The 24,168-nt window shown below is 44.6% G+C and overlaps 2 protein-coding genes across 7 annotated transcripts; one reads left to right on the forward strand and one right to left on the reverse strand.

Annotated features, from left to right (window-relative positions):
* Positions 1-591: 591 nt before the first annotated feature.
* Positions 592-8,119, reverse strand: zgpat (zinc finger, CCCH-type with G patch domain). 3 transcript variants are annotated; one of them, XM_088608408.1, is made up of 8 exons: positions 7,990-8,096; positions 7,140-7,237; positions 6,235-6,912; positions 5,354-5,487; positions 4,851-5,009; positions 4,040-4,171; positions 3,430-3,835; positions 592-1,769 (listed from the first exon to the last, which is right to left on the reverse strand). In XM_088608408.1, exons 3-8 carry the CDS (start codon positions 6,873-6,875, stop codon positions 1,631-1,633), a joined length of 1,611 nt encoding a protein of 536 aa, XP_088464534.1. In that variant the 5' UTR covers positions 6,876-6,912; positions 7,140-7,237; positions 7,990-8,096; the 3' UTR covers positions 592-1,630. The 3 variants fall into 3 exon arrangements, with proteins under 3 accessions (XP_088464534.1, XP_088464533.1, XP_088464535.1); XM_088608407.1 differs by lacking the exon at positions 7,140-7,237 and having other exon boundaries at positions 7,990-8,119; XM_088608409.1 differs by lacking the exon at positions 7,140-7,237 and having other exon boundaries at positions 7,996-8,088.
* A 107-nt stretch (positions 8,120-8,226) lies between these two features.
* Positions 8,227-22,748, forward strand: arfrp1 (ARF related protein 1). 4 transcript variants are annotated; one of them, XM_088608411.1, is made up of 9 exons: positions 8,265-8,339; positions 9,877-10,077; positions 10,347-10,440; positions 10,634-10,721; positions 10,838-10,920; positions 12,097-12,178; positions 14,275-14,345; positions 17,327-17,427; positions 21,360-22,748. In XM_088608411.1, exons 3-9 carry the CDS (start codon positions 10,348-10,350, stop codon positions 21,445-21,447), a joined length of 606 nt encoding a protein of 201 aa, XP_088464537.1. In that variant the 5' UTR covers positions 8,265-8,339; positions 9,877-10,077; position 10,347; the 3' UTR covers positions 21,448-22,748. The 4 variants fall into 4 exon arrangements, with proteins under 4 accessions (XP_088464536.1, XP_088464537.1, XP_088464539.1 ...); XM_088608413.1 differs by having other exon boundaries at positions 9,877-9,992; XM_088608410.1 differs by lacking the exon at positions 9,877-10,077 and having other exon boundaries at positions 8,227-8,339.
* Positions 22,749-24,168: the final 1,420 nt, after the last annotated feature.

Below are 24,168 nucleotides of genomic sequence, written 5' to 3' on the forward strand. Positions count from 1 at the left end.
TTCATTTTATTTCCACCTAATATTTAATTCTGCCCAGAACAGGATGTGTAACTCCCTTCCCAAAAGCTGATGGCATAATTAGATGACACATTTGCATTCTGATTTCCTATTGTTTCCAATTTGATTGCTCAATTACTGACCCTTAAAACTTTTTTTTGGGATGGAAGGTAATTTCTAATGAAGAGCGCAGCAAGCTTACTGGACTTGCATAAATGAAAATTACAGTGGAAATCAACCCACTGAGAATAATTTATCTGCTCTCGCTGTGAACTCCCAAGTCCGTTTTAATTAGGAATTACGTCTTTCCTCATTAAAGCAGAACTTTAATTGTTGCAGGAATTAAAGATTTAAGACTAAATATCCCTCATTTAAAAACAATAATACAAAATTAAGAATTAAGCACTTTTTCTTAACTCTTTTCTTAACGCTTTCCAAAGTAAAGCCGACTCACATATCCTTCTGGTACACAGGGGACTTGAAAGAGAGATGAGATAAGTGATAAGTTATGATGTCATTAATTATGTAATCTTTTCAGGACACAAAGACTCCACCAGGTAGAATGTCCAATGTTATAAAATAAAATCAACAACATATTTTTTCTCGTTTAATAACATCACAGGCATCATTAAACAATACCTGATATGTGCCAACAAATCAGACTTTTAAAAACCTACTGTATACAGATCACATTCATTTGCAAAGGAAGTTGTGTCAGGAGCCAAGACTGTGTTCTATCTATAAAAGAGAGTCTCTTGCACAACACAATTTGCTTTGTCTGCAGGTCTCCAATAACCTGAACTACTCAATACATTCCCCCGTTTCTAAAGAGAACTCTTTTGTGCAGCCACAGTGACTGTCTCAGACCAGGCGACATTTCAGAATCTGTCCTTCGACTGCCTCCAGTGACAATCGACTCAAAGGCCTCTCTCTGGAATTCAGGGTTATAAAGAAAAAGATGTACAACCTCCATTCCTTTACTTAAAGATAGCAGGGACAAAGAGCACAAGACAAAAAACATTTCATATTTAAAGGGAAAAGAAAACAGGACTGCCCTCAAGATTAAATCCCCAAAAATATTAACAAAGGTTTGCTCATTTTCTTTTTCGCACGGATGAGAAAAAGTGGTAGCCGAATGCCCCCAGTTTTTGAGGTGCACCTGGAGCTAAGTCTCTCTTATAACCACAGAAACAGCTCTTTTAGATCATCTTCTATAAACAATGTCCAATTCAGAATTCCCAGCTCTCAGCCCAGGTGACCCCATAAGAACCAGAACCACATAAGCACCTGCCTTAGAATCAGGGCTTCAAAACTTAACACAACAAGGAAAGCCCTGGATGCAAAGAGGAAAACATCATGGCCATTAATGTCCGGGTCTTGACATTAAACAAAACGCTACAAAATAAATGGATGTTTTGGTTTAATTTTCTCTTAAAAATAAAATCCTTGAACAATTGCCCAGAATTTTCTGAACCAGTTAATGTAAGAAATGAAGTCAGGAGGTTTGGGTTTACATTAGCGACTTAAATTGAAATCATATCCACAGTTAAGTGAACAAAAATAAAAAATCCCCAGAAATAAGTAATAAAATAAGTACTGCTCGGGCGCCGTTACAGTAAAACGAGGCAACGAGTCAAAACTCTGTCATCTTCTTGTGCGTGTCGGCTTTCTTGCGCTCCTTCTGGATGTGGACCTCCTGGGCCTTCAGCTGGACCAGCTGTTTCCTGGCAGCTGACAGCCTCTCTTCCAGGTGACTGGTCATGGCTTTATCCCTGCAAAAACCCCAGGAAGGGCAGGTCAAGAGCCAGGAAAGAATGCCACCGGTGACACACGAGCTATGTACTGTAACTTTAGGTTATTGGAACATGCCTCGGACTGTGCTACAGGGCTAAATGAAACCAGAAAAGGCTGAACAGGCGAACATCAACATCATGTCTGTCTGCTGAAGGCGGTGCATCTACAGATTATACTCGGAGGAGCCACACACGGACTGGGGCAGTATCTCCATGGCCACGGGCCGCAGAGAGCTAAATCCGACCCCAAGATCCCTTCAAAAGGAACAGCGTTTTCAGGAAGCCGCGCTACACATCTGCACAGTTTGCTTTGTGGGTGTTATAACCTGCCGTCTGCTACACTGGCTTTCTACAACAAAACCCATCGCGAAGCACACAGCTTCACATCAAGAGTGCTACTACGAATTTAATGCAAATCATTTTAACAATGCAATAAGAAGAGATGTTCCAATTACTGTAAAACAATTTGTGAAACTTCACACACTTTTGACTGCATTGAACATAATATCCTCATTCCCTTGAATAATAATAATAATTTGGTAACATCATAGTATTTTGTATCAATCATTATGCTGGAGCCAAACAGCAGTTTCAACATCACTAGGAAAGTTTAAAACAGGGGATAGCTGTTCAGCTCATCAGTCTTGCCGGTTTATTCCCTAGCTGTGTATCGACTTGAGGATTTCATGCCACCATCAATTAATTACAAATAATGAGAACATTCATTCAGATTCACTTTGTCTGAGGCCACATTCAATCATCCAGAGCTCCAAGGCTCAGTTGCGTTCCAAAGGTGATTCAGCTCTATACTGGCTCCATGTGGGGAAAAGACAAATTGCAGGTATCACATAATGATATAATGCTTGCAGTAAGGCCCGTAATTACACAGCTGGCGAAGAGAGATGTGCAGCTCAAGAATGGGAAGCAATACTCTCAAAATAGCACAGAAAAAATACAGCAGAACACTAAACTGAAATTGTGTGATATGAATGGAGAACGCGGTGTTCACACTGAGCTCCCATACCAGCTGGAGTCTCTACGTAGTGCGCGGTCACAAAGGCACGTCCTTTCAATTTCATGGGGAACAGCAGAAACTGTCCATTTTATGTAAATCCCGCTGTTTAAAAATGCATGGATTCGGACAGATTAACATAACCTGAATGGGAATCTATCAGGTTCTAAACCATCGTCCGCTCACGTTAAATTGCCTAGGTTTTCTGCTCGGCGGTGACTGTGATTGCAAAAACCCCGCATTTGTTCGACCTAATCCCTGTCTTCAGAATAAAAAAGCCAACCCGTCTTCATTAAAGCTCTATCCCCGGTGTTACAAGGTATAAGAGAATGCAAACCTACTTGAGCCTGTGTGGTGAAATCTTCACTGCAGTCCACTTTCAAATTAAGATCTAGGTTTTATAGGAGTCCTATGAAAACTGATGCATCAGAAAAACGCCTGTGACATCAACAAGCTCACGGCAGTTACACTACGCGTGAGAGAACTACTTTGACCTAAGTGATACTTACCATCACTAAATGCCTCTTCAGCTCACGATGAAGGAAATGCTTACAGAATGAGGCAGGATGGGTGCCCGCAGTGCAGTGGAAAGGGAGGCACTACGCCGATCGGTTCTGCAGACCTTACCTTCCCAGGTTCCTGCTCAGGGACTCCGTGATCCTGCCGATCTCTCTCTCGGTCTGGGCGACCTTCTCTGCCGCCTGGTAGAGCCTGACATTGAGGGACCTCTTGGTGGTTTCCCCTCCCCTGTAGGTCTCTTTGCTGTTCCTCTCAGCCAGCGGGACTCCTGCCTCAGCCGCGCCGGGCCGATTCCGGTCTCCCAGTTGGCTGTTTAAAAAGTCAAACACGTCCGTGCGGGGCTGGGAAGAGCCCGTCCTGATTTTGCCTTTTTTCCGGGGCTTCGCCAGCTTGCCCCCCGGATTCCCCGGCGCTCTCTTCTGGAGAATCGCGGCGCACTGGTCCAGGGACTTCCCTTTGGGCAAAACCACAGCCAGCACCGGCTCCACCCGGCCCTCGGCGTTTCTTCCCAAGCCTGGCGGAGGACAAGAAGGGGGAACCCTGTCCCGTAACTCCGTGTGACTCTGCGGCATGGCATCCCCTTGCCGACTCGAGGAGCAAAACCTCTGCTTGCACAAGCAAAGCCTCCGGCAGCTGCTTTGCAATTCCATGCAATTTTATGGTCTTCGCATGGGAGGTCAAAGTGTCCTGGGACCCCAGTTCCGCCCACAGTTCTTACCTTTCCCGAATTCGTAGCCCATCTTGGCCATCAGTTTGGAGCCGATGCCTCGGGTATGTGCCTCCCAGCCCCCAAACTCGGAGCAAGAGGAAGGAGCCCAGTCCCCATTCGCCTCAGAGGCCAGATCCACAACTGCAGAACAGAGATAGATATGTCAGACCGCTCATCCGGAAGCAGAAATCCCACATCTTACAACCCCTGTCAGCACCGTCACCATCGCCCAGCTCGCGGCCCTCAGATCTCAGAAGATCTGGGCCTGCTTGGGCTGGGGTTTGCAAAACCAGAAGGTTGCTGTAAACAGACCAGGTGGTGCTCTTCCTTCTGGACCAGAATATTCCAAACCAAATCCCTGGGGATGGTGACTGGGAATCCTGTGCCGTAGGATGGACCACACTTGAATGAGACAATAAACTGAGGTCCTGCCTGCTTTGGCCATTAAAGATCTATGGCACAATTCGTAAGGTTAGGGGTGTTAACTACGGTGCCACTTTCCTCCCCCAGCTCCTAATCACAGCTGTGAGTTACCCAGGCAGCTGCTGCTTTTGAGATGGATGAAGTGGATCCCCTCCACTGGATAAATCACTTTGGAATTATTTGGGAATGAAAGGTGTGACAGAAATGCAAGGGATTATTAACAACGTTATTTCAAAAACTGCGAGCACAGAAACCACAGTCTGATTACTCCGTCTAAACCACCCCATCTTCTCCGATGCTTCCTGCTGGTGCCGGCCAGAAGCACAGCCGGAGGTTCGTGATGGAATAAGCACGCTAACGAGCTGGGCCACGACAGCGAGGGCGTGTCCCGGGTCACCTCGGGCGTAGGCTGAATCCTCCACCATGTCCTCGTCCTCGGACTCGGACGAGGGGGGGTCGTCTTTCCTCAGGGGCGGGATGATGCCATCAGCCTCCACCACGGCGGACCTCAGGAGCAGGGAGTCGAATTTCACTGTGTAGTAGCCGCTGTCAACATCTAAGGGCAACGGCAGGACACAAAAAGGTCACACAAAGTACCGCAATGTGCACAGGCTCTCCACACGGGCCACACGGGGAAAAGACTTAGATTTGTGGACAATCCACCAAACCCTGAGAGCCCTTCAAAGAAGGCTTTGGTGAGATTAGGCCGTTGCATGCTGCTGTTAGATGCCAACACTGCTCAATATTGCTGTGTTGTCTCATTTTTTGAAATTGTTACCTGAATGTATGTTTCAGAATGGCTGGACAAACAATGATGAGTGCAAGCTGGCCAGTCCACTGTGCGGACGACTTCATGAGTACCTCACGTGCGTTCAGGGCCTATGAGCGATCACCACAAACCTGTAATTTTGGCCGGGTACCAGATGCCATCCTCATGCCTGGCTAAACAGGCTGAGCCCTCCTGGAGTGAGCTGAGGTCCGATTCCTGGAAAGGCCGCAGCTCGGACACCAACACCACTTCTCCATGGGAGAACCTGAAGGAGGCGAAAAGGACGAACTCGGGGAGAGCTTCACGACAGTGTGGGAACGGACGGGAATGCTCGGTATCGCGGGCACTCCAATTCCGATTCGATCCGGAGCGCCGGCTCAGAGCAGCCGAATCACAACGGCTTTGCTCCATTTATAAACAACGGTTCTGTCTAAAGGCACGGCAATCACAGGGGTCAGCGTGCAGCTTTAACCCCAACTTCAATCCACGTCAGTGGTTGCCGGTTCAAATCCCGCGGCCGGCAGAGGAACCCTATTCCGTTGGGCCCCTGAGCAAGGCCCTTAACCCCAACGGCTCCAGGGGTGCCGTATAAATGGCTGACCCTGCGCTCTAACCCCAAGCTTCTCTCCCTGTCTGTGGGTCTCATGGAGAGCAAGTTGGGGTATGTGAAAAGACAAATTCCTAATGCAAGAAATTCTATATGGCCAATAAAGCGATCTTATCTCCGAGTGGACATGCTTCATTATTTTAGGATATGTTTCTTTTTGTCTGTGTTACATAGCAGCCAAGAAGCTATAAAGAATCCAGTGTGTTATAAAGAAGGAGGTGCTGTGTATTTTTTAATTTGAATTCTTTGGAATAAATCACAGAAAGGTATGCAAGAGCTAAAACAACTGCAATGCATTCCATCATATTTTCAGCTTCAGGGGTACAATGGTTGTGCGAGTCTGCCTCTGAACCCATCCAGAGGGGAACAGATGCAGTTTCCCAGTGGCAATCTGCAGCTCCTCACCTGCAGCTGTCCATGAAGCGACACTTGTCCTCCAGGAAGAAGGGGCAGGGCTTCATGGACTTCTGGGTCGGGTGGACATACAGAACCCGGACCTGCGGGTCATCATCTTCCGAGTCCTCTGTGCCCACCACCATGGCGTTGTGGTACTCCAGCGTTCCCCAGGAGGTGCGGTAAGGGGCACAGACCTTCATGCCACTCATCACATCCTCCTCCTCCTCCACCTCCTCTTCCTCTTCCTCTTCCTCAGCTGCCTGCTGAGATCCGGGGCTGCCGGATCCTCCTCCAGATCTCTGGGCCGCAGGGGCGCTCTCGCTGGTGGAGGGCTCGGCGCAGGACGGCTCGCTCACCGCCGCGTAAAACGCAGCGAACTCGTCCCGCATGCCGGGGTCCCCCGCCGGCGGCTGCCCCGCGGGGGGCTCCGCCGGCCAGGCCGACGAGCCCTCCAGGCTGGCCAGCAGCCGGCTCTTCTTCACGGACACCAGGCTGGCCTCGGTGAGCTCGATCAGCTGGAGCAGGTCCTCCTTCAGCTGCAGGAGGTCGGACTGCTGGGAGGGCTCCAGCCCGGCGCCCAGGGCCGTCTCCACCTGCTGGAGCTGGGCATGGTAAGTCTCGATGGCCGCCTCCAAGCTACCTTCGTCCATCACGACCGGGGGGACAGGCCGGCATTCAGGAATCGGTCTGGCGAGGAAGAGGAGAGGTCAAACGCTTTAACCTGGAGATGTGTTTCTCCCTCCTCCAACTGTTTCTGCTGTTCAAACTGCGGAAAACCGTGATTATCCCTGCTCTTTGAGGCACCCTGCACACTGCAGGCGAGCATTCGTCTTAATACAGTCATGCGGAAAAGCTTGAGTCAGTATGTTCAAAGTAGAGGAAATCCAATCACTTGCTGCCTCTCCCATAAATACCTTTATGAGATTGCTTCTTCTCTTTTGTCTCAAACTGACCAAGCTTTCCCGAAGCTGATATTTCCAAATCCCTTGGGCAATCTACTCCGGGATGCGAGCTGGAAGAATGAGAAATCCGACAACTTAGCCTTCAGCGCAAGAATAAAGCAATAAAATTTTCCGAATAAATTAACACGGAGATGAGACCTGTCACGCATCCCAGAGACGAAACGATCGATCTCACATCTTAAGTTGCAGGTTTCTGATGTCAACATTTCACAGACGTCCGTATGAACCTCTGTTTAAACTAGGTAAAAAATTGGGTACTAAAACTAGCGTATTTGTCTCTGAAAATGCTTTAACACTGAGATAAGCAATCCATGCAATAAGTGCTATTTATTGCTACTTTAAAGCAATTGCTTTGATTTGAAAAGTATTTTGCTAGTTTTAATTAAGGCGCCGTTCAAAAATGTGTAATTGTAAAGCAATATCTTTAGTAATTTAATTACACATACGAAAAATAACATTTATAACATCTATAACATGTAACGGAGACAAATATTAAACCAGAAATTATTTCTTAAAATACTGTTTACTTTTAATCGTTTATTCACGAAGAACTAAATGATACATACAAAGAGAGCCTTAAAAACACAGATTTGTTACTTATACCAAAACTATGTTTATCTCTTGCGTTTGATGCCTTTAAATATATTTACGGTAACTACTGATCAGGATGTATAACCGCAAAATATATAAACTGGAATACAAAAATAAAAAAAATTGTTGCTAACTGTTGGTAACAATCTTCCATACAGAAATCCTGCATTACTGATATGTATGTAGTATAAGAAAAGCAATGTAACCTTACATTTACCGGTTCTGATATTGCAGTCACCATTTAAATGACAATTTGATATCCTTCCATTTTTGAGAGGAAGTTATTAGAGTATATTTGTGAATTGTGGGTATTGTAGTGTATTTGGACCACATCTACAGTTTTAAAAGCACCAGTGAAAACGTAAATTCCCAGTAACCACTGCAAACTACACGCCAGCCTTTTCCTTTCCAATGGTATCCTGGGATTTGTAGTTTTCAAGCTCAGGACATCCGTTCAGCAGCCATGGGGGTGAAACCAACAAAAAACATCAATTCCTACAGTGCATTGCCAGTCGGTAAGCACTTCCTATTTACGGATGATGACTTGGTCGCAAATGAAAGGTAAGTTCAAGGAAATGTGTTATAAGAGCAGTTTTCAAATGCATGTATGGTTATTTTAACATCTAAGGATGGTAACAAAAAAGGAAAAGAGCGACGGATTAGAGAAATTATTATTTTACAGGGATGTTGATTCAGAGTTAATAGTTATAGCCTGTGGTTTGTACTGCTGCAAACCAGTTGGTTTTGTTTGTTTTATAATGTAATTGAGCTCATTATTTTGACAGTACTGTATACAAGGATTTTAGTCCTAAGTAAAATTAGATGGAATACCAGTCATCTCTAACAGCGCACTTTTAAATACATCCACCCCAATACAAAAGAACTAGCATTTACAATTATATTAACCTGAGAGTGTGTAAGCTATTCGCCTTTGTACGGTTTTATAAAGTGAAATCTATCATCTCAATTCCATCTCAGCTGGATTATTGAGACCTTAAACAGCAAGTAAAGTGCGGGCGATCCCAGACACAAAGGTAAACATTAGCCGAGATATAATCAGAAGCACGGAACTAACGTCACGATTCTTCTCATTTCGCCCGTTTGGTAACTAGAAGCTATTGATCCTGGGTTCTCATCCAGTCGTTCCCTGATGAGGCCGGAGTATACATTATAATATTTATTATAGTTATAACGTAATAGTTATAATAATAATAACATTATCAACTCTATAAAATAATACATATAATGGCCCTTCCATAAAGTGTATCCTGTTCTCAGTTTTAAAAGTTCTCCAATCTAGTTTCCTCTTGTAACTTCTGGGTTGTCTTTCTCTGTTTATTGTGAAGAAATACACTGGGCTGACACTGGCAATGTCTTTGAGGATTTTGAAGGCTTAAATCAGGTCCCCCTCATTGTCATCTGCCTTTGAGACTAAAAAGGTTCAGCACTTTGTCCCGAAAATGTAGGGCATCCTTTTAATGTGAATGAACCTGCTTGCTCTTTTTTCTAGAACATTTTCAGAAGCGCACTAGTCTTCTAGTCACATGGTGACCATCATGCAGTGTTCTAAGTGAGGTCTTACTTGTGCATTGCATAGTTTTGACAAATCATCCCTCGATTTAAATCCTGAAATTTTAATAATTTCCCCCTCATATTCTGTTGACCTTTTTATTGCTTGCCCACTGTAACTGGAGATAAAAATGTCAACAAACACTTTCTATTTAGCTTTTTCAAGTCCTTTGTTCCTCACTTTGTATCTATACTGCATTTTTACTTTCGGCATGTAATAATATGCACTTGTCTAGATTAAACATCATAGGACAGGGTGTTTCCGAGTTGAGCATTTTATCAGAATCTTCCTGTTTTGTGTTTTCATCTTCAGTTTGGTTTGGTAATCCTCCTATTTTGAAATAATCTTCAGACTTTGGTACTAACTATGCCGGAATCTAGATCATTGTTATAAATTAGACCCCAGCGCTTTGAGGCTGCAGTGGTAACCACTGTGAGTCCATGTCCCCATTTCTTCATTTCTTCATTTGTTGTGTTTTCTTTCTTCTCTTTTCAGCATGGAATAAACTTTTTACTTGTTCCTTTGCAGCCTACGCATGCTGATGCAGCTGCCCACCTGAACTTTCTTCAAAGAATACCATATTATGACTTGATTGTTTGGAAAGACTAGTTCAACACATGTCTCCCATCCTGTTTGTGCTCTGTGTAAGAAGGCTGTCATTAGCCACACTTACCAAGTTACTTTCTGCTAGCTAGCAAACTTGGTTTTATGCTTTTTGGGGGAAAAAAGGTAAATTTCTCACTACAATAAATCCTATCTCACACATGATTTCTTATCCAAAAAGGACTTCTTCACCTACCTTGTGGATCTATCTACACCTACCTGTCTATGTATTAACTGGCTCGTTTCTCTACATCTTTACTCTGCATTGATTTAAAGTATCAAGCAATGCGTATGATCTTGCTCAAATATCAAGCATCTGTTAATGTGTATTTTTAAAGTCCAAATGGGCATTTTAAATGATCTTTGTTTTGTTTTTTTTGGTTGTTGTTTTCCAGGATGTACACCTTATTATCGGGTCTGTACAAATACATGTTCCAGAAGGATGAATATTGCATTCTGATCCTCGGCTTAGACAATGCAGGGAAAACTGTAAGTTGTTTTAGTGAATTTAGTGAATGCCTTTTAAACCTATGGACAGTATGATTTATGGGCAATATAAAATCCTGCATGTGATTCTCTTATTGTACACTTGCAAATGCATTATATATATATGTGTGTGTATTATTAGACAGTGAGATTTTGCCAACTGAGTGATTTCATCCATTTCCATTTATTGCTATAGACATTTCTGGAGCAGACCAAGACTAAATTCAGCAAGAATTATAAGGGCATGAGTTTGTCCAAGATCACCACCACTGTGGGCTTGAACAGTAAGTTTTGATCCTCTTTGTATGAAATGCATTGTACAGTATATTTATATATCTAGACAGTACCGCCAATGTTTAAAATCAGACTGATCTGTGTGTCCTTCCCTTTTCCTGATCAGTTGGCACAATAGATGTGGGCAAGGCGCGCCTCATGTTCTGGGACCTGGGAGGTCAAGACGAGCTGCAGTCACTGTGGGACAAAGTAAGGCAAGGCAGTGGGGTTGCCTGAACTGGTCTAACCGCCTCATCCAATTCAGGGTTGCTGGGGGGCCATGGGCGAGATACGTCCTGAATGGGATGCCAGTCCATCACAGGGCACGTAGAGACACACACTCACACTGGGGCCAGTTTACCTACCAGCATCTCTTTGAGCTGTGGGAGGAGATGGAAGCACCCAGAGGAAACCCACGCAAACACAGGAGACCATACAACCCCCACACAGACAGCACCCCAGGTCCGGAATTAAAACCCAGGGCACCAGCGTTATGAGACAGCAATGCCAACCACTGCACTGCCATGCGGCCCTGGCTATAATGGAACTGTATAGCTACAATCTGCAACTGAATAGCTCATATTGTGATTCATAGAATCTTCTTCCTAAATATTTATCAGTTGCTTTGCAATGTGAGGCATGAAGCACTGCTGTTCACAATTGTGGTAGGCTATCCCATGGAGACACCTGCAGTGACCATTAAGACCACTAGAGGTCACTGAAGGGTTATCAGTGGTATTAAATGTTATTTAAAACTTTTTTAGTGTTTGTTTTATTAGGGTGTGTTATATATAATTCCTGAGCCCAATTACAACCGTCATTTATTTTGCACACCTCCCAGAGCCTTGCTACCAAAAGGAAGCTGTCATAGGACCTATATATAAGAACATATGGAACCATTTGATGCTTCATTATAACAACAGTAATGGGTAACTTGTTGAAAAAATACTTTGTACTGAATGGACATCCTTTCAATATCCACTTTTTTGACATCTGGTTCTGAACTAATACTCTTGATTATTTGAGTTAATAACCTGAAAGATTTTAAATGCATGAATCAAGTGTCCTCATAATTTCATTTTTTCAAGACCTGGAAAGATATTCTGTGTGTAACATTACTTTAAAACCAGGAACTAACCTGGTTACTCTTTCCTGGGAAAACTCCCTAGAAGCAATGTCTTTTGGTAATCTGGAACACAAACTTGTACACCATGTGCCAGATGTGGCCTTACTGACGCGTCTTGCAGTCTTTTCCCACTTTGTACTGAGGCAAAAATTAATCCCTGTTCAACACCGAGACATATTGCAAGAAAGGGAAAGGGGGAGAAAGGTGTTCATGCAGACTCTGCTCAGGGTTGATTCAGCTCTGTTTCCCTCCTGGTGCAGTATTATGCTGAATCCCATGGGGTGATATACGTGATCGACTCCACTGATGAAGAGCGGCTGTCTGAATCGAAGAATGCCTTTGGTGAGTACAGCAGGGAGCCTTTGTCCTTACGTCTGCTAGTCAGGTACTGTATCTAGGAATGGTGCTGTTTTATAGAGAGAAAAATGTTTTCACAAAGGCTGGATTACCATGGCTGCACCACAGAAGAGATGCTGGAAAAGTATTTCAGAGCACAGTGTATATTACAGTCTCCAGACTGTGACCCCCAGCCCCAGTATTCCAGCTCCTCTCCAGAGCTGAAAGACCTCCAGGTCCAGTATTCCAGCTCCTCTCCAGAGCTGAAAGACCCCCTGCCCCAGTATTCCAGCTCTACTCCAGAGCTGAGACCCCCTGCCCCAGTATTCCAGCTCTACTCCAGAGCTGAGACCCCCAGCTCCAGTATTCCAGCTCCTCTCCAGAGCTGAGACCCCCAGCTCCAGTATTCCAGCTCCTCTCCAGAGCTGAAAGACCTCCAGCTCCAGTATTCCAGCTCCTCTCCAGAGCTGAGACCACCAGGTCCAATATTCCAGCTCCTCTCCAGACTGTGAGACCCCCAGCTCCATGTTTTCCAGCTCCACACCAGAGCTGAGACCCCCAGGTCCATTATTCCAGCTCCTCTCCAGAGCTGAGACCCCCAGCTCCATTATTCCAGCTCCTCTCCAGAGCTGAGACCCCCAGCTCCATTATTCCAGCTCCTCTCCAGAGCTGAGACCCCCAGCTCCAGTATTCCAGCTCCTCTCCAGAGCTGAGACCCCCAGCTCCAGTATTCCAGCTCCTCTCCAGACTGTGACCCCCAGCTCCAGTATTCCAGCTCCTCTCCAGACTGTAACCTCCAGCTCCACTGCAGAGCACCAGCTTGAATCAAACTCCCCTCCAGCCCCAGCTCTGGTACAAGCCAGGGCTGGTGGTTAATTTATAAAACCTGTAGTCTTACATCTTCAGCAGTAATGTTTGTGCAGAAGACTAAAGCAGAAACAGTAGGCCATACATGTCTAACATATTTAAAAGTAATTCATGGTTTCACGGTTGTTGTTGCTAATGTTATGCTGTTTAACTATCCAGAATGAAAGTGCAATTTTAGCAATTTTGAAGTGTTTTTTAAAATTTTAAAAAAACTTTTAAAATTAGTAAGGGCCCCAATGCATTAAACTTGCAAATTAAATGTCATAAAAGACGCCCTCTGCTGAATTCTTCAAACACACAGCTCTCCTACCGTGGTTCAGATCTGTAGAAATAAAAAAAAAGTTAATTTATCAAGTTATCACTTTAAATGAAGAAACTCCCCAACCTCCAGTCAAATGGAGAAAGCAATTAATGTACATCAGTGTTTTCTTAAGGCAATTAACTTTAAAACAGTGCTTTATTGAGTTGTTTTGTGCTTAGCAAAAATACAAGTGTCGTAAAAGAACAAGTATATTATCACAGAAAGCAAAAGCTCTGGAGCACTAATAGTTGTTGAAATAGATACAGTAGTTATTCTATATCCCAAGCTATAGCACTATACTTTTTTCTGAAAGTAAAAATAAGCCCTTCCCTATTTTTTGGAAAAAACAACTGTGAACCATTACAGTTATAGATGTGTACAAATGTTTTTATTTTCTGTATATTTTAAACTTAACTTATATTAATAATAAATGTAATGTATATGAAAGACTGGGGTCAATTTTAAAGAATGGAGGAGAGGTTCCTGTATATAGAGTATTAATTTGACTCGTGTGATTGTAAATGAGTCAGGACCAAGAATAGTAATCCTTGTTCTAATGTGGAGCACACATGATGCAGTCTGCCAGGTATGGACCCCTCAATCACGTTATAATGTTATAACAGTGTCGCATCTGTTGTGTAACTGGGAACTGTGGCCTGATAACATGACCAAGAACTCAGTGCTTTGGAGACAAATGTCTTTACATGTCTGAGTTTTTCGCATTCCCATGGTTGTGTGCATTCTGAGGTACAGCAGTAAAAGCATTCTGCAAAAGGCACTTTTGTGATGTTCTTATTTACAGTGCCTTGTAAAAGTATTCGCTCCCTTCTAGCGGTGCCCTATTTTAAGACGTCCTCAAAATGCAACATCACTGGACAGAGGTGGATGCTCCCGCAAGGTGCTGTTGTTGTGAGTTGTTTTCTTTCTCTCTCAGAGAAGATGATCAGCAGTGAGGTTTTAGAAGGCGTTCCTCTCCTGGTGTTGGCCAATAAGCAGGACGTGGAGGTGGGTCTGCTACACTGCCTGCAATTCTGTGTTCGGTGCGAATGGCCAACCAGGAAACAGGACATCACAGCCAGAGCCGGGACCTGGGTGGGGTGATCAGAGCAGGGGAGCAGGGCCTGTGCCTCCAACCCGACCCAATGGAGATGGGCCAAAGTGCTTCACAGTCAGTGTTTCGTACGTGTCTTGGCTGTGATGGACTTTGCTCCAGCTGGCACTGCGCTGATAGATTACCCTTTTCTAAGGAAGCCTTAGTTCTTTCAGTGATTTAGAGACCCCCAGCTTCGGTATTCCAGCTCCTCTCCAGACTGAGAGACCCCCAGCTCCTCTCCAGAGCTGAGACCTCCAGCTCCAGTATTCCAGCTCCACACCAGTGCTGAGACCACCAGGTCCAATATTCCAGCTCCTCTCCAGACTGTGAGACCCCCAGCTCCATGTTTTCCAGCTCCTCTCCAGAGCTGAAAGACCTCCAGCTCCAGTATTCCAGCTCCACACCAGTGCTGAGACCCCCAGCTCCAGTATTCCAGCTCCACACCAGTGCTGAGACCCCCAGCTCCAGTATTCCAGCTCTACTCCAGTGCTGAGACCCCCAGCTCCAGTATTCCAGCTCCTCTCCAGAGCTGAGACCCCCAGCTCCAGTATTCCAGCTCCTCTCCAGACTGTGACCCCCAGCTCCAGTATTCCAGCTCCTCTCCAGAGCTGAAAGACCTCCAGGTCCAGTATTCCAGCTCCTCTCCAGAGCTGAAAGACCTCCAGGTCCAGTATTCCAGCTCCACACCAGTGCTGAGACCCCCAGCTCCAGTATTCCAGCTCCTCTCCAGAGCTGAAAGACCTCCAGCTCCAGTATTCCAGCTCCTCTCCAGAGCTGAGACCACCAGGTCCAATATTCCAGCTCCTCTCCAGACTGTGAGACCCCCAGCTCCATGTTTTCCAGCTCCTCTCCAGAGCTGAAAGACCTCCAGCTCCAGTATTCCAGCTCCACACCAGTGCTGAGACCCCCAGCTCCAGTATTCCAGCTCCACACCAGTGCTGAGACCCCCAGCTCCAGTATTCCAGCTCCTCTCCAGACTGAGACCCCCAGCTCCAGTATTCCAGCTCCTCTCCAGAGCTGAGACCCCCAGCTCCAGTATTCCAGCTCCACACCAGTGCTGAGACCCCCAGCTCCAGTATTCCAGCTCCACACCAGTGCTGAGACCCCCAGCTCCAGTATTCCAGCTCCTCTCCAGAGCACCAGAGTCGGCTTTAATCAAGCTCCCCCCCAGCTCCAGCTCTGGTACAAGCCAGTGCTGCTGATTATTTTACAAAACCTGTAGTCTTACATCTTCAGCAGTAATGTTTGTGCAGAAGACCACAGCAGAATCAGTAGGCCCTATGGGTTAGCGTAAACTGTTCCATGTACATCTGGACACATTATTTTACAATATTTCCTGTGCTGAGTTACTGTAGCTTTTGCTATGTACATTTTTTGTCTCTCCTCAAAGTCTGAGTTTTGCATTGGAAACGTTCTTTGGTTAAATTCTAAAATTAACTATGCCAATCGGATAATACTGCAGAAGTTGCTACCAATACTGCAGCAATTGGAATCTCTGCACATTTTTTCAAAGAACAGTTTATATCAATTGTCTCCACCAGGGGGAGACTTTTCCTAATCTAAGATGCATGGAGACATGTGAAGCTAGGCTGTGTAAGATAGTTTCAACAAAGGAGACTGGGCTGCACACCGGTGTGGCTGCTTCCTCAGAGCTCTAGGATTCTGGAGGTTCTGGGATTGGGCACTTTCTGTGTGGAATTTGCATGGGTTCTCTGGTTTCGTCCCATGTTGGTGGTAGGAAATCTAGTTAAATTGGTGTCTCTAAATTGTCTTGCTAATTCACTCACAGTCGAAAGACATACCAGCTTTGTTTGATTGGCTGTGCTAAACCGTCTTTCCTGGGCTTGATCCCTGTTCCTATTTCACTGACTCAGAGTGGCTCGAATTTCTGCATCCCTGTTGCACACACAACAGATAAGACAAATGGGATAAACAAGTGTCAATAACAGGGCATTAAAATGTACATTCATGCAGTTACATCTTGCCTTTGGTCCACAAATGGAAACCGTATAACAATGGTGAACAAGAGGGAGTTCTTCACACAAAGGATTAAGGATATCTGTAATAAACTACTCTGCCATATTTTTGAGGTTGAAACTACTTTGATTAAAGTCCCCCATTTGCAATTGTTCTTTTGTTCTGGAGTGGCTAAAAATATTCAATATCGTGTATCCATTTCCTCTTAGTGTTCTCGCTACAGAGCACCTGAAGCCACATGTCTGAACTGAGAACTGTGGCAGGGCCTTTTCTAACTTCTTGCAAAACCCCAAAAGCTGCATTAGGTCAGTAGCACATGAAATGGTGGGAATTAAATCAGGAAATGGTACATGCACAGTAGGAATTTACAGGCACCTCATTAGAGTTTACTATAGGACACACAGGTGAAAACAGGGAAAATTGAGCTACAGCAAGACACAAGGTATAGGAATTGCATAGTGCAGTATTACTGTGGGAAAATATGGTGAACTGCAAAATGAGTGGCCGAGTTAGTACTGCAGTGTGTTTGTAAGGCAGAGGCAAATGCGGAAAAGTTCTTTTGCCATATGGTCTTGCATTACGTTGCTTGACCTCAAAGGCATGTCCTACATCAACAGGCTAAAACAACGGAATCGTTTTAGTCCTGAAAACAGATAACCTGCGAGGGGCCCGGACTCAAGTGTTCACAATCCTGACCAGCAAATGACCACGTCCGTCCCGTGAATGTCTTCACAATCAGCAGCCAAACGCGACCTAGAGGCCAAAAATGGGTGTCGCGTAGAAGCAAGGCACCCAGAGGCACTTCTCTTCCCAGTGGGGGGGAGGGGGGGGCGTGGGGAGATGGGAACAAGCTGTGGAACCTATTGAAAATAAAACAACTTTATTTTGGACCCCTTGCTTTTTTTTTGTCCCCCAGGGCTGCCTGTCAGTTCCGGAAATCAAGACGGCGTTCAGCGACTGCGCGCCGAAGATTGGGAAACGAGATTGCCTGGTGCAGCCGTGCACAGCGCTCACCGGGTAAGGGCACATGTGCTCCGTGCGCAGCCTGGAGGGCTTTCAGAGCTCAGCCCCGCGTGCGTTCCCGAGCAACAAGCCCGCAGCCTTCAGCACTTTGGCTGTGTGAGAAACTGTTTCCACCCAGCTGTGAAAAACTGGATCCACCACACTGCCAGTCTTATTGTTTCCAAATAACATTCAGTAGCTTAAAAGCTGCATGTCTAAAGATTGTTACAGACACATCAAGTGAAATTAACTGGAACCAGAAGCTCATCGCAACATGATTGTGTTCATTTGGAAGCACGGCCATTAAAAACAGCCTTGGAAACACGGGACTCCACCCAGGGGGAGTAGCAGTCATCTCGCCATGACGTGTAATTGATATAGTTACCTTTAACACACATAAGGGGATTTTGTGGTATTTTCAAAGATGTTTGACTTACCGCTTCTGTTGCCCCAGTCCAGAGACATGGCAGTAAACGAATGTTAGTGACCTTTTTTCACATGCCTTGTGAAATCTTTAGCAAGCGGAAGGACATTCCTTATTTTGAATTTGACTAAATGTTATTAGGACAGTATGTTACTGAGAAAACAACACCCTTTTCAAAAATCTTTAAAATGCTTTCTTTTTCTGGCATAACGGATACATTTGATTACATAAAAGTCCCGGTTTATTTTTGAAATAATTTAGCTGTGGAAGGAAAATGTCCTTCTGCGTGTTCATGACACAAATGAAAAGGTCGTTGCAGGTTATCGAGGGTATAGGCACAAATCTAACTGGCAGGAGCACATTGGTGAACCCTAAGTTAATTATTTCTTGCACTTAAAGTGAATTGGGAGTTTTACTTGGACTTTGGGCTCTGGCTTGTTTTTCACTCAAGCTGCAGGTTTTTCAGAAAGGCTCGTTTCAGAATGGAAGTTTCTGAATTTGATCCCAAGACGTTTTCTGGAGCTAGGGTGCTGAGCTGTAGCCTGGCTCACCTGTGTTTCAGTTTGCCATCTGTGTGAGACAGACTCCTTCGTGAGAAAAGAGCAAGCAAGGAACAAAGGGAGGCCGTGGTTCGTGGGCGTGAGGAAAGCCAGAGGCCTGGAGTTCTTAGGCTCACCTGCCCTTATCTTCTCACACCCCTCAGACTCCGCCCACTTGTAAAGCACAGGGAATGCACTTGTTAAGACTTGTGTCTTGCCATTATCTGAGAAACAGACTCCCATATGTTTGTTTTCACATGGGCCCGGCCTGCTGCCTTACTGTTGTTCTACAAAGTTACGAACCGAACTTGTCACGGGAGCTGATCTGTGGATGTCCTGACCCCATTGGAATTTTGTGTGTCAATTGATTCAACTCAGTCCAAACAACAGTTATAAAACAGGCTCCTTGTGTTTGTTCAGGTGGTGCATGCCCTGGGCTTTCTTTTGCTGATAAGAGTGTAGTATTGCCCTACTTTTCGGTTGTGTTCAGGCTACTCTCCAGCTGGACAGATTTGGGAATCAACTTCCTCTCTTTTCTTCAACCTTCTGGTGTTTCGCCACCTTTTCTACCTGAAAACCATTTTCTTCCCCTTTAACCCACCTTGTAGTGCACCACTTTGTCTTTCTCCTTGAAACTGGCTCATTTTCAACCTTTTTATCCAGTTTACTGCAGGAATTTACAGTCATTTGCATCTCATCTGGGGTCTTGTGAAGGCTCAAGTGCCTCTGCAATATTAGGATATTCTTTGGGGAAAAAAAGCTCTTTGACAAAACTGGGATCGGTGAGTGTGGGAGTTATTTGAATGCTCTGTAATGAATTCACCTCAATAAAGTTTAATAAGAGTGATGATAAGAATTCCCTTTTGAGGTACAAGCCTACACTGGAAAAAAAACACTGCTTTAATCTTAATCCAAGGAAGTATATTACTACCCCTATAGACATTGAATCTTTTTTTAAAATTCGTTTTAGAGCACAAGGGAATAAGAAAACACACTGCAAAAATGTACAAAAAATAAAACGAGTGTTCTGCTGTAACAAAAGAAACAGAAATCAAGGCTCAGAAACTGAGGGGGGGAGCTGTTTATTGGATAAGTACTTGGCAAAATAATAGTTTAAATTCAGCTTGCTGTTTTTAGAAGAGGCATTCCCAAGACAGTTGCCATAGTTGCCGTAAAATGTTTTGCTGCTTTTTTATTTCTGAAAATTCCCTTTTAACTGCTGTGTCAGCATGAGGTTGTGCTATAAGAAATGGAGAATGATGCATCTCTGATTTTCCACTAGTGCACCTTCTGGGGTTTCACCTCATAACAGAAAGCATCTGTTGCCCATGGATGACATTTAAACATGTAAATACATTGCGTTTTCTCCTTTTACACGGAGCGATACGTTTGTCAGCTGAGATCTGAAAGTGCTTAAAATCCGCCAAGAGAGCTGAGATCTGTGATCGCAGCTAGTTTTGATCAAAACCTGTGAGCAGGACACCCATAAAAAGGGAGTTTCGGGCAGAAGAGCGTTATGACGCAGCGAGCTGATGCAGACAGGCGCGAGAACCCAAGTGAGAACACCTGGAGGGGCTCACAGCCAGAGACCGCCGAAGTGGGCGGGTGAACGGAGGCTGACAGAGACGGCCGAGGCAGGACGGAGATATGCAGATATACTGAGAGAAAGGTGACGATCGCGATCTGACAGCACTGGAGGCGAGCACAGCTTGCGCCGCTGTCCGGGAATCTTGCAGGGACCCGAGCCAATGGTATGGTGCCGAGCAGGAGACTGGTTACTGACAACGAGACAAACTAGGTTCAGGACAAACTAGGAGTCTTGCAGGTGGATTCGGGCCTTCCTTTAGTGATGCAGGTTGGTATTGCTGAGTGCACTACCTAGGTTGGAAGGTATCTCAATGACAGAGCACTGGATCAGTGGCACAGTAGGGTTTAAGAAGTCTGCCCTGATGCGTGGAAGCTCCCATTAATCAGATGAAGAAGGCTGGGACATCCAGCCCGAGAGCATCCAAAGAACTCAATGTGGAATGTTTTTCCTCGAGGCGAATGCGCATAACAAAAAGCACTGTTTATTTTCAGGGGAGCCCTTGCGTTTAGATTGACGTTAGTGTTGATCATTTCCACACGGACTTGCTTAGTTGACATTTACATGGAGGCGAGGTGTTTATGGAAAGGAGAGGACAGGGTGTTCTAGCTCATGTTTTGTGCTCATGCCAACAATGCTTTTGTCACAACTAATGTTAACAGAAATCTGTCCTCAAGGCTGTTCTCGGTGCATACAGCATAAACTCTTAGAATGTCTTCAGATGTCAGGACCAGCATTGCCAGAATTGACAAAACCAAGGGGTATCATTTCTTCGAGATGGCTGTACAAGGAATTAAAGACTTCATAATGAGCATATATAATGCGTTTACTATACACACAAGAAAACTGTGGAACACTGGAATTTAATACAATGCAGGACATGGGCCCTGGATTCTGTTTCAGACTGGAGAGCCTTCTGTGGAGTTTGTATTCTCTGTCCATTTCTGTGCGGGTTTTCTCCAGGTGCTTCAGTTTCCTTCCACCTTCCAGTCCGGTTAGTTAATGGCCAGGTTAATTAATACATTTCTCTTAATCTGTCTGTGTGTGTTTGCACTGCAATGGAGTGCTGTCCTGTTCAGCGTATGGTCTCACCTTGCAGCCCCTACTCCTGGGATAGGCTTTCTGAGAATGCACGAATACACACAGGATTATTGAGATCAACTGTGCACACCAGAGGGGGTTTATAGCATCAGTGCAGACACAGGGTATAGAATCTCTCAGGCTAGAGAGTGGTTCCCCTGGATCCTACAGTACGTGTCTGACAATCAGATCCCATTTCTCCAGGGTGCAACACGGTTACCACAATACAGCTGTATTTGATTGGGTCACCCCTCTGCCTTTTGAATTCATGACGTGATCGAGGTGAACAAACTCATTGTCTCTGCTTCCTGCTTTGCAGCCAAGGAGTCAACGAAGGCATCGAGTGGATGGTCAAGTGTGTGGTGAGAAATATTCACCGGCCTCCCAGGCAGAAGGACATCACGTAAGGCCCTGCACCCCTGCAGCTTCAGAGGGATCAAGCCCCCGCTACATGTACTGCCGATCACTCCTGTTGGCCTGTCAAGAAGAAAACGTGTTGGGTTTTTTTGTATAGCTCGCCTGTCGGAGACTTAAATGCATTGTGTTTGTGTACCTTTGTGGGGGTAGAAACTGACGGTGGTGGCACAGATGCTGATTGGACAATCACCTGCATGCCCCATAGTTGCTCTTTTGGTGTCTAGGCCTTTTTTATACCATGTGAAACTAGATTGTAATCTGTAACAGTAGCCGGCTTTCAAAGAATAGCATTTTGCGTAATTTCTCTGTGTGACCCTGCACATCGTGACCACATCGGGGGTAGAACAGCTCAGCTATTCAGCTGACTTGGTGGGGGGGGGAGCTTTTTCGCTCTTCAAGCATGACATGTTCCACACGTTGTTGTTTTTTTTAATCCTGCGTGTGGTTCACGCATTCTTGTGCATTGTTATTCATTGTAACACACGCCACCATGGCGTTAAGTAATTGCAAACTTACGTCAACCAGGAAATAAGGCAAAATAAGAAGGATCTCCTGGTGGTGTGCCTCAGAGGCTTGGCTGCAAACAATCAGGGGTGATCAGTGACATTGTAGGATGGAATGAGATTTCTTTCCAGCACGCATTGGTCTTAGGAATGCATTAACATTTTCAGGTCAGCCTGGTGGATGTGCAATGCACCAGGGCCTGCAGCTGCAGACTGTGTTTCGTTTTGTTGCTGTTGGAAAAAGAAGTTATCCAACTAAGACTACGTAGCCCGTTTCACTGAGGGAAGCAAAATGAGTAAGCAAGGCCTGATTCTTATATTGAGAACCACAGATTATGTGTGTGTTACCTGTACATAGCAATTCCAGAAACAATACACACCTACACATTTTGTTTACACACATCTTTCTTTGTATTGTCCTTTGAGCTTCTGTCCTTTTGTTCCCTGACTGGATTTTTCCAGTTCCCACAGTAGTAAACTGAGTGGAATAGACGTTGTCATAAAGTATCGCTTCTGTTTTGTCATAGTAAAACTGCATTAGGTTACCGTGAGTACGTCAGTACATAAAATGATAGTGAAAATGAATTCAAATGTCTGTTTGTTTTTTTGAAAGGGGTGGTCTTCTGAATTTCCCTGAATAGTTTTCCATGAAGTCACTGAAGTTTGAGATTTTTACAGAATCAAATAATTTTACAAGAAAACAGGATTTTCCAGCAAATGGGCACTACAGTCTCAGTCACCATTAGTTATGTTTAAATGTTTTCAAATAAATATATTCATTTACTTTACACTTCTGGCTCTGTATTGTATTATATAAACTGATCATGTATATATATAGGAACAAGTAATAGGTTTATTCCATGCTGAAAAAAAGGAGAAAGAAACCACAACATTTTGGCCGTGAGCCTTCTTCAGGTGTGAGAAAGACAAGGCAGTAAGTGACTTGTCTTTCTCACACCTGAAGAAGGCTCCACGGACGAAACGAAGCCTATTACTTGTTCCTTTGCAGGCTACGCATGTTGACGCAGCTACCCACCTGAACGTGTATATATATATATCATCCTGCTTTTCTCAAGTGAACTATGTAGAAAATGCTTACTCATAGAAGTGAATAACTTGTCTTCAGGGTTCAACCTCTGATCTCAGTTTGGCTCAACTTACAAACAGCTGTGAGACAAGGCTCAAAGTGCTTGCAGGTGGATGCTGCACATTGGTGGTGGTGGAGGGGAGTCCCCATTACCTGTAAAGCGCTTTGAGTGGAGTGTCCAGAAAAGCGCTATATAAGTGTAAGCAATTATTATTATTATTCTGTCCTCTGGAAAGCTGCCATCAGGCTCTAGATTTTAATTCTTGCCCTGCTGTGAGTGACGTTTGATAAGACCCTGGCCAACTCAGAGCTCTGGATGACCCAGCACTTTGGTGGAATGGAGAAAGACAGACATTCTCGGAAAAGCTAACAAGTCCGGGAATAACGTTCTGAGCTATATTATTAGAACACAGCACACTGCCTCAGACATCTTTATTCCTTATATACCAGCTTATTCATTTAACAACCAGTACGCCTGTAACCCCTTTCAGGACAGTTACTCTCGGCTACAACAGGGACAGCTTTCTAAAATGTTGAAAAAGTGTAGCTCTCGTGATGTTTTTTGAATTGGCTTGCTGGTTGCAAGTGCTGCTTTTCTGACCATAATCCAGTAGTTCCAGCTCTTAAATAATGACTGACAAAAACGCGAGGCAGTGATAGTACAACTTCCCCTCACCACTATTACAGTAGAGACTAATCTCAAAGTTCATATTCCTCTTTTTTTTTATTCTCTCTCGGAAACAGTTCAGTTATCTGAAAACAGGAGTTACTCCCCCTCATTTATTATTTATGTATATATTGGGAATAACCCATTCACTTTCCAGTAAAGTGGGTATACAGTAGCACTATATAAACACAAATATATTGTTAACAATATACTTTTTCTAACATTTTAATTTGTGCTCCCTCCCTGCTTTCCTCGTATGGAAATGCTTTACGTTGATGTTTATCTAGTGTGATTAATACAGTTCTGTTTTTTGTTTATAAGCTTAAGAGAACTCCCAGTCAGGTCATAGTACTGTTTTGCATTAGAAATGTGAACCACTTCTGTTGAACTTTGTCTAACTTCTTGGAATTGGAGTTCGTAGACACACTCAGTATCGTCTTAATCTGGCGACGGC

Source organism: Lepisosteus platostomus, chromosome 15 (genome assembly GCF_059453375.1).
Source record: "Lepisosteus platostomus isolate fLepPlt1 chromosome 15, fLepPlt1.hap1, whole genome shotgun sequence".
NCBI classification, from domain to species: domain Eukaryota; kingdom Metazoa; phylum Chordata; class Actinopteri; order Semionotiformes; family Lepisosteidae; genus Lepisosteus; species Lepisosteus platostomus.